Genomic DNA, 11,019 nt, shown 5'->3' with positions numbered 1-11,019 from the left:
TTTATTTCCCACCATAAGTTGTAAAACGAATAGAAAATATAGTCAAGACATTTTTCTGGCCATTTTGAGCATTTAATCGACCCCACAAATGTGATGCTCCAGAAACTCAATCTGTTCAAAGGAAGGTCAGTTTTATAGCTTCTCTAAAGAGCTCAACTGTTTTCAGCTGTGCTAACATGATTGTACAAGGGTTTTCTAATCATCCATTAGCCTTCTGAGGCAATGAGCAAACACATTGTACCATTAGAACACTGGAGTGACAGTTGCTGGAAATGGGCCTCTATACACCTATGGAGATATTGCACCAAAAACCAGACATTTGCAGCTAGAATAGTCATTTACCACATTAGCAATGTATAGAGTGCATTTCTGATTAGTTTAAAGTGATCTTCATTGAAAACAACAGTGCTTTTCTTTCAAAAATAAGGACATTTCAAAGTGACCCCAAACTTTTGAACGGTAGTGTAATTGTTTACGTGATGCTGTCTGAGCACGTGCTATTTTTCCCAGGTATCTTTGTACATCCTTGTTGCCTCATGAACTCACAGACTACAGAGTCAGGCCAAATAAAAATGGAATACAAAGCGCTGAGCTTTTAAATGGCAGATGTGTGATGTTTTCCATGAAATATCAATAGTAAATGAATAAACAAACGCAGGTAAGATAATGAACTTCGGCAGTCCAAACAATTAAATGTTTAAGACTTCTTAATTTTTTATCCGTGATGCATCATCCGAATGAAATCAGTAACCAATCTGTAATATACCGAAACGTCCGTGACCAACCCGTAAGTTATTAGCATCTGTAACCACTCCATATTTTGTATCCTTATTTAATTATATTTCCGTAATCCATGACCCATCAACCACTGGAGTGTGTGCATGGGTTGTTTTGAAGTCCAAGTTGTACAGTACGACCTGGAATAATGTGCTACTACTTGGAAAAAAACTTCCATGACTATTCCAAAGTTGTATGCATTTATTTACCTGCGGGGCAGGACCAAGCGATATCGTCGTGGAGTGACTGATCCAGACTGGAACTAAATTCAGATAAAGGTATTATCATAGTTGTAGTTATAGGTAATAGTGGGACCAGGCCCTTAAACCAGTATTCATCATCTTTTCAAGATCCTTCAGCTACAGCTATTTGTGCATTTCAATGCTACACTGAAAAACAATATCAAAATTAAGTATATAATTACTTATAAAAGTTTATTAATCCAGGGGCAATATGAGAGAATTTCAAACAAAATATCATTCGTCATTCCACTTAAGATATTCAATACAAGATCTGGGCTTTGCACCTTCAGATCATTAAATCACAATGCTTATTAAATCTACTTTCAAAGGACATATCAGAAAATCCTACATTGCAAAGAGCACCGCAATCAATCCATCATAGCGTCCATATTACCTTTGAAAAACTTTTGAAGGACTTCAGAAATTGATTGAAAAAGTAGTTCAGACTGTTCTGGTGATCTGGATTTACTGGCAGTTGGGGGAATGACAGGTCATTGGTTTAAGAAAGTCTCTAAGGCTTAATAAGCTTGTCTGTGTGTCTGAACCCATCTCCACTAGGTTCCAGGTCACTGCTCGTTCTGCTGGCCGTCTGTGATGGAGGTCACGGCCCCTTGACCTTTATTCACGTCGCTAATGCAAGCCCACTGTCCGCCCACGGACTCCTTCCACAGGGTCACCTGGGAACATAAAATGACATGCTCCAAGTTTAATAAAAGCACTTCTACATGCACACTTTAAGGCTACATCCACACAACGGCAACGAGATTTTTTTTTTTGCGGGTAAAAAAAAAAAAAAAATTTACACACACACACACACACACACACACACACACACACACATATATATATAAAAAAAATAAAAGTGCTGTCAAGCGATTAAAATATTTAATCGCGATTAATGTCGCGACTGTCATAGTTAACTCGCGATTAATCGCAATTTAATCGCACATTTTTGTCACATGAAAAACCATTGTAATTCTCTTATCAGCATAAAAAAGTGAATGGGCTTGCTCACTGTTCGAACTACGGGGGTACTCGGGGGATCCGAGATCCCCTGAAACAGACATGAGATCCCTTGAAAACATGATTTGGGAAATGTTGGGGGGTCTCTAAAATATTGGCAAAATGTTTATTGACATAGCAATCGTGTGTAACGGGAAGCATTTGCATATCCGAAGTGAGCACGTGATAGAGATCCGCGCTCTGAGACAAGCGCAAGCACACCCCCCCCCCCCCCCCCCAAGGGAAAAAAGGGACCCCCCGAAAATATCGGCATAGTTCGAACACTGGTTGTACCAATGTTTTTTTTTTATTGCAGAGCATAACACGTCTTGTCACAGCTGCAAAGTGGGGCTGGAGCCGCCGATGGGAAAACGAAACCTAAGCCGAGCACCGTGGCTCTTCGGGGGAGGGCAGAGGACTCTGGCTGTGCAGGGCGTGGCATCATGTCACAGAGCGTTAATCTCGCGATAAAAAAAATTAATCGCCATTAAAATTGAGTCAAGTTAACGTGTTAATAACGCGACATTTTTGACAGCACTAATATATATATATATATATATATATATATATATATATATATATATATATAGCGTCCACATGGGCAACGGATCAGTAAAATATCAGGTACATATGGCAATGCAACGCTTGCTGAAAATGATGCAATACACATGCCACACCTCTACGTGCGCTGTAAGACGGTCCCATCGGAGACACCAGAACAATAGAAGAAGTAGGACGCATGCGCATAAACCCCTTCTTCTACCCGGCGTGATGACTTGTTCTAGTCATGTGGTTGTGACGTCATCGTAAACAAATCCGTTCTACTCATCCAGACGACTTCGCAACGGCGCCGTTGCCAGATTTTTCCACTCTGGAAACCGTTCTCAAAAAATATCGTTTTGGGGCACCCAAAACGCCGGTGCCGTGTGAACGCCAGGCCGAAACAATAAAAAATTTTCATCGGATTCACCTGAATCCGTTGCCGTGTGGACAAGGCCTAAGTCACTCAGATAATTACACATTTTAAGGTTTCTGGTTACACAAATAAGTTTGTCCTCCAAAAATCAGAAAAGAAAACACTTAACTGTTCGCAATACGTTTTAGACCATTTGTAAACAAACAAATAAACAAGGCTCGTCATGAGGTAGCACTTTTTCAGCTAAGCATGACAACTATTCAAAAATTGCTGTTCTCATAGCTCAAGGAAAAAAAAAAAGTCAACAATCTGACAAACTATGAACATGAGACTTTCTTGAATGGAACACTCATAACACCCCAAAACCAGTTAAGCATCGAGTTTTGGACCCAACATCTAGTTTTAATAAACAGGCCACTACAATTTCCTAAACTTGAGTACATCATAATGCATCTCAAACAACTAGTACATCATGAATTTTTTCGTAATTTAATTCAAAAAAGTAAACTTTCATTTCTTTTAGATTCATTACACGTAAAAGTGAAATATTTCAAGCCTTTTTTGTTTTAATTTTTATGATTATGGCTGGCTGCTCATGAAAAACAGAAATCCAGGATCTCAGAAAATTAGAATATTTCCCCAAGATCAATCAAAAAAGGATTTATAATACAGACAACATGTCCAACTTCTGAAAAGTATGTTAATTTATGCACAATACTTGGTTGGAGCTCCTTTAAAACAAATTACTGCATCTATATGGCATGGTATGGAGGTGATCAGCCTGTGGCACTGCTGAGGTACGACTGGGTGCTTTGATAATGACCTTTAGCTCATCTGTATTTTTGGGTCGGGCCCTTCTCATCTTCCTCTTGACAAATAACCCATAGATTCTCTCTGGGGTTCAGGTCAGGCGAGTTGGCTGGCCAATCAAAACACAGTAATATCATGGTCAGCAAACCATCTGGTACTAGTTTTGGCACTGTGGGCAGGTGCTAAGTCCTGCTGGAAAAGGAAATCGGCATCTCCATAAAGCTCGTCAGCAGATGGAAGCATGAAGTGCTCTAAAATCTCCTGGTAGACAGCTGCATTGTCTTTGGACTTGATAAAACACAGTGGACCAACAGCAGCAGATGACCTGGCACCCCAAATCATCACAGACTGCAGAACCTTCACACTGGACTTCAAAACACCTTGGATTCTGTTCCTCTCCACTCTTCCTCCAGACTCCAGGACCTTGATTTCCAAATTAAATGCCAAATTTACTTTCATCTGGAAAGAGGACTTTGGACCACTGACCAACAGTCCAGTTCTTTCTCTCCTTAGCCCAGGTAAGACGCTTCTGATGTTGTCTCTGGTTCAGGAGTGGCTTGATCACAGGAACGCGACAGTTGTAGCCCCTTTCCTGAAGACGTCTGTGCGTGGTGGCTCTTGATGCACTGACCACCAGCCTCGGGCCACTCTTTCTGAATCTCTCCCAAGTTCTTGAATAGACTTTTCTTGACAATCGTCTCAAGGCTGCGGTCATCCCTGTTGCTTGTGGACCTTTTCCAGCCGGCCTTTTCAGCAATGACTTTCTGTGGCTTACCCTCCTTGTGGAGGGTGTCGATGATCGTCTTCGGGATAACTGTCAAGTCAGCAGTCTTCCCCATGATTGTGGTTGTGTCTACTGAACTAGACCAAGAGATGCACATGGTATTTATACTGTTTTACTCAAACTAGAAGTTAAATAGTCTCATTATACAGTTAGGTCCATAAATATTTGGACAGAGACAACATTTTTCTAATTTTGGTTCTGTACATTACCACAATGAATTTTGAACAAAAAACAATTCAGATGCAGTTGAAGTTCAGACTTTCAGCTTTAATTCAGTGGGTTGAACAAAATGACTGCATAAAAATGTGAGGAATTAAAGCATTTTTTAAACACAATCCCTTCATTTCAGGGGCTCAAAAGTAATTGGACAAATTAAATAATTGTAAATAAAATGTTCATTTCTAATACTTGGTTGAAAACCCTTTGTTGGCAATGACTGCCTGAAGTCTTGAACTCATGGACATCACCAGACGCTGCGTTTCCTCCTTTTTAATGCTCTGCCAGGCCTTTACTGCAGCGGTTTTCAGTTGCTGTTTGTTTGTGGGCCTTTCTGTCTGAAGTTTAGTCTTTAAAGGATATGGGACATGGATTTTTACCTGGGCATAATTATGTATAAAGGACATAAGAAATGCCATCTAAATCACTGCATGGCGTCAAAAATGTGAAAATCACCACATTATTCAAGTTTTTCTATACATCAGCGTAAAACAAGGATTCGTTAAAGAGCTAGGTGGTCACGTGACCCGTGACATCACAAAAACTTTCCAAGGAGCCAGCGCTTGGGAATCTAATGTAAACAGGTTACCGAAATGGACACCATCGACAGTGATATTCCCGATGTTTCACAGAGATGTGAAGTTAGACCCTATCAATTCGAACCGATAGCTGGAAATTCACATGAACATAGATCTTGTCTTTACTCTGACAGGTCAGATGATTCTGAGAGTTCATTCAATCCCCATGAAACTGAAAGCGGTCGGCTCGATAACACTTCCTGGTAAGTTAAAAACAATTCTGCTCAAAGGCTAATGATCTGTTGAAAGAAGTATTATTTTTGTATCATACATTGAAAGTTCATCATAGATCTAGCTAAAGTCCGTTGCAAGCTCGTTTTTTTTTGCTGATATTTTTCGAGATTGATTGAGATACAATGCTTCCAGAGTCCGAGATGAAAACATTCAAAATGGCGAAACGAGTCAGAATTATGATAATCATTAATTGATACACCCAAAATTATAATACTAATCCTTACCTCGGCTTTCAGTCGCTTAGCGCAGAGGTCTTCAACAGGGGGGTCGCGAAATCGCACCGGATCACTCATATCAACAAAAATATTCCTGTCCTGTCCCCTGGCCTCCGTGCAGGGATGCAAACAGCGCGCCTTTCGGCGGATGCCGCCTTTTTCACGGCTGAATCGCGCAGATCCAATTAAAAAAAAAAAAATAGCGCTGTTGGTTCATGGAGCATGAGGCATGAAGTGTAAGGATGAGAGCGAGGCGATTTGGGTCGGGAAGCTGCGCGCATTTGTGCAGCCTGGCGCAGGTGTGCGCGGCTTCCCGGTTTGAACTGTTTTTTTCTCATCCTTATGCTTCCTGTTTCATGAATTAATATCGCTCAGTACCTGAGTATTAATGTTGAAAGAATCCTCAGTGAAATGGTCCGAACACAGTTCGTGGGAAACAGTAGGTGCAAAGTTTTTCAACAGGTGTTCTGTAAAGTTGTCCTACCAAGCCTACTGCGCATGCACGAAGCCTACTGCGCATGCGCAGGTGAGCCCACACTTTCCTCAGCTTCGGGTCCTTGGGGAATGCAAAAAAAAAAAACCAAAACTTACTCCAGGGCATTTCCCATTGGAATTATTGCAACCATAAGCAGCACAATACACCATGATGTCCAATGTATGATGTCCAACGTACTTTAAAGACTATAAAAACAATTTTCTTGTCATCCACTTCTCCATTCATCTACCCGCTTGTGCTGTGCCCGAAAGTTTTTGTGACGTATGATCATGTGACAGCGGCTCTTCCGGTTGCAAAAAATGCATATCGGAAGTCGAGCAGAAATGCCATATAATCATCACGACTATAACGATCTTGCTGAATTTAATAGATGATTTTGTATTTGTTGATGCAATTAATTCACATTTTTAATGGAGAGAAACTGATATTGCGTGCTTTTATGTTTCATGTCCCATATCCTTTAACAAGTGAAATGCATGCTCAATTGGGTTGAGATCAGGTGACTGACTTGGCCATTCAAGAATATTCCACTTGTTTGCTTTAATAAACTCCTGGGTTGCTTTGGCTTTATGTTTTGGGTCATTGTCCATCTGTATTATGAAATGCCGACCAATCAGTTTGGCTGCATTTGGCTGGATTTGAGCACACAGTATGTCTCTGAATACCTCAGAATTCATCCGGCTGCTTCTGTCCTGTGTCACATCATCAGTAAACACTAGTGACCCAGTGCCACTGGCAGCCATGCATGCCCAAGCCATCACACTGCCTCCGCCGTGTTTTACAGATGATGTGGTATGCTTTGGATCATGAGCTGTACCACGCCTTCACCATACTTTTTTCTTTCCATCATTCTGGTAGAGGTTGATCTTTGTTTCATCTGTCCAAAGAATGTTCTTCCAGAACTGTGCTGGCTTTTTTAGATGTTTTTTAGCAGAGTCCAATCTAGCCTTTTTATTCTTGAGGCTTATGAGTGGCTTGCTCCATGCAGTGAGCCCTCTGTATTTACTTTCATACAGTCTTCCCTTTATGGTAGATTTGAATATTGATACACCTACCTCCTGGAGAGTGTTGTTCACTTGGTTGGCTGTTGTGAAGGGGTTTCTCTTCACCATGGAAATTATTCTGTGATCATCCACCACTGTTGTCTTCTGTGGGTGTCCAGGTCTTTTTGCATTGATGAGTTCACCAGTGCTTTCTTTCTTTCTCAGGATGTACCAAACTGTAGATTTTGCCACTCCTAATATTGTAGCAATTTCTCGGATGGTTTTTTTCTGTTTTCGCAGCTTAAGGATGGCTTGTCTCACCTGTATGGAGAGCTCCTTTGACTGCATGTTTTCTTCACAGCAAAATCTTCCAAATGCAAGCACCACACCTCAAATCAACTCCAGACCTTTTATCTGCTTAATTGAGAATGACATAACAAAGGAATTGCCCGCACCTGCCCATGAAATAGCCTTTGAGTCAACTGTCCAATTACTTTTGGTCCCTTTAAAAACAGGGTGGCACATGTTAAGGAGCTGAAACTCCTAAACCCTTCATCCAATTTTAATGTGGATACTCCCAAATGAAAGCTGAAAGTCTGGACTTTATGTCCATGTCCATTATATAACTATAACCTGAATATGTTTCAGTAAACAGGTAAAAAAATAAAAAGTTTGTGTCAGTGTCCAAATATATATGGACCTAACTGTATACTGAGATTTTTTTGCACTGTAGGCCATAAGTATCAAAATTAAAATAGAAAAATTATTGAAACCTTTTAGTTTACTTGTAATGAGTCTAGAATATATTACATTTTCACTTTCTTAAATAACCAATGGAAAATAGACATTGTTCTTGATATTCTTATTGTTAGAGATGTACTTGTCCAATGCTGTGCAAAAAAAAAACAAAAAACCCGCATCCTAAATCTTTTCGTTAAATGTTATCGGAGCTGTGTGTTATACTGTATGCATAACTCAGACTTCAGAATACGTGAGCCTTAACGCTCAGTTTGAGTGCATCAAACATCACGATTAGGTGGAAATACTTCGCTACATCTGCTGCTTTACTAACATCTGCTGCTCTTCAGGAACTGGGACCATGTTAATTAGCAGTACACCATGTTCAGAATAAGCAACAGTCAGATCTTTAGTTCAAAACAGAAGATGGTTATAAGCCAAAAAAAAAAACTTTTTAATTTGCTGAATGCGAACATGTATTTCTTTGTTAGAAACGTAAATCATTCTTCTGAGAAAAGCCTGAGCAAAATTTCGAAAATTAAATGATGCCGAAACTATTACATCGAAGAGTCGGTTAGCTTAAAATCACATTCGTCATGTTTGCAATTTACCAACTGTCCAGGACTTTTCTCCCAGTGACTGACAGCCAGAAAATTATACATGCTTTTGCAATCATGAGATCATATTAATGCCCTCATTTGGTTGACTCAAGAACAGCACCTCGAACCTACAGAACTTGCTGCAAGAATCTGGATGCGTCCCAGAATAAATCACCACGACTTTAATTTCCTCACTGGCTTCTTGATCATTTTAAAATAGATTTTTAAGATTCCATTATGAATCCTAAAGGATTGCACCAGACTGCACTCAATAAAATTGCTCGATACGTTCTTGATTAAGCAGGTCATTAAACAGACAGCCAGACTAAAGTGGGCGGAGCTAGCTCTTAGGTACGACAGACCCAAGCTCTGGAAGTCTTGTTTTCAGATCAAGAATAACATTTATTTATTTTTAAAAAACAAGCCTGAAACGTCTGAATATTTCCCCAGTATTGTAGTTAGGTTTTTTTTTTTTTAATTGTGTTTGTATTTGTTTTAACCGTTTCTTCAGTTGATATTTTACTATTTTATTTTAGCTTAATTCGTTTTTAAAATGTTTAATCATTTCTCTGTTAAGAAACTTGTATTTAATTGGTTTAAGGACAACAATTATTCATTCAACTCCAAATGCCTCTGACTGTGATGCTTACCAAATTGGCTGGATCTTATTAGCGAGGACCTCTCGCTGAAAGAGTTATTCATGAGCTTTTGTCGAAATGAAATCAGCCTGAGGTGATCTGGCGACCTCCTCGGGTGAAATAAATGTATTCATTGCTCCTGATCCTGAAAGTATTGGAGTTGAAGGTTTTTCTAAATGGATATTAACTTGTTTTTAAAAAAAACACAACCAAGCAATATGGTTACCCAGCTCTCAACCATATAAACTGCCTGACTTTCTTCTTTCTGCTTCAAATACAGAAGGAATAAAACATGATGGGAGTGCTGTTGGAATAAAAGATGCTCACTAATTGGGTCGTTGCTTTTATGTTGATTATTTTCCTAGAACAGTACATCTCGAGATGTTTCATTCCTCTTACACCCCGACATGCGCGTCATACTTTTTATCCTTTTATAGTTATATTTAACGTTCTGGAATATCTGTGAGACATGTTCCTGTTATTACTTGTGTTATCTATAAACTGTCATTCCCTCACCGGGCTCTTTTTCTCTCAAAAGTTAACACCACCAAAAAGTAAAAATGATGCATCTGAGATAGGGGAAAGCACCAAGTCATCAGTCCAGAAGACTCACCCGTGGCAGAGTACTTCCTGACTGACGATGTAGACCCCTTCCATAACCATTTAAAAAAAAAAAAAAAAGTCTCCTTTTTATCATTAAAAGAGATAAACCCCTTCTGCACAAGGTTGGCACAGTTTCCAGAGGTCTTAATGACATGCTTTCATCAAAACACCACAAGGATAAATCACCACAGCTCCCTTCTCACCAGCTGATTTGAGTGCCTGTTCCTTTAAATCATAATGAGCCACTGCTCACCCCACCCGCTTCTTGTGCTCACCAAATCAGATCGTACTTTCCTCATGAATATTCATTCGCAAAGGCAGCTCTCAAGCAATGAGTGGAGATACTCAGACGAGGGGGCGGCATAATTCTAACGAGCTCCTCTTGTGACATCAAAAGAGGAGCCAAATCTCAACGGCTTATTGAAGCTCATGTTTTCCGACATTGGCAGCCCGGAAGAAACCGAATGGCTTGATGTATTTTAGAGTTTGTGGATTGGTCGGCACTCCAGATGCTTAAATGTATGTGCACAAGCTTAAATGTCCCCTTTAAAGCATATACGCAGAGCCATGGCCTCACTTTCATTTATCAATGCCTTAAGACCTCAAGAATGGCACAGGAATAGTTTTAAGCGTGAACAATAAATCTAATATCGTAATTTTTACGATTAAAGTGATTCATAAAGGTAGCGGCCTGAGTGAATGACCTTGACGTCACCGCAGGAAGTCTATCGGTCTCCTCACCATTTCCGCTATACTAAAACACAGAGCTGACTGCAACTCCGATCCTCCATTTTGAGCTAATTTATCGCCATGCCACGTAGATGTGTTGCTGGTAAGTGCAGCAACACGACAGAAGGTGGATTTACGCTGCAATCATGGCCCAAGAATGTTCAAACTACAAAGATTTGGACGCGTTTTGCGAGAAGTTCACGGGCACATTGGGCGCCTATGAAGTGGTCTCTCCTCTGCTCTGCACATTTTACTGAAGACTCGTACGAGACCTCTGATCTGTTGAGGAGCGTTGGCTATAAGCCCGTATTGAAAGAGGGTGCAGTACCAATAATTAAAGAAAAACAAGTATTTATTTATTTATTTATTTTAAAAGGAAAGGCAGCTCAGGTGCACCAGTTTTCCCGGAGTGAGCCGAGGGTTGTTGCTCAAACCCGGTATGGAACGGGACGTGACATA

General features: G+C 40.2%; 1 protein-coding gene across 1 annotated transcript in view; it reads right to left on the bottom strand.

Moving 5' to 3' along the window:
• Positions 1–960: 960 nt before the first annotated feature.
• Positions 961–11,019, bottom strand: part of sec13 (SEC13 homolog, nuclear pore and COPII coat complex component) — a 29,293-nt gene continuing 19,234 nt past the window's right edge. Inside the window, exon 9 of the mRNA XM_060909753.1 lies at positions 961–1,696. Coding sequence (XP_060765736.1) covers positions 1,586–1,696 — 111 coding nt within the window. The 3' untranslated portion in view covers positions 961–1,585. The remainder of the gene's footprint in view (positions 1,697–11,019) is intronic.

The sequence above is a fragment of the Neoarius graeffei genome, chromosome 26 (genome assembly GCF_027579695.1).
Source record: "Neoarius graeffei isolate fNeoGra1 chromosome 26, fNeoGra1.pri, whole genome shotgun sequence".
Lineage (NCBI taxonomy): Eukaryota > Metazoa > Chordata > Actinopteri > Siluriformes > Ariidae > Neoarius > Neoarius graeffei.
The sequence above is the reverse complement of the archived record's forward strand: the minus strand, read 5'-3'. Positions and strand labels throughout refer to the sequence as shown.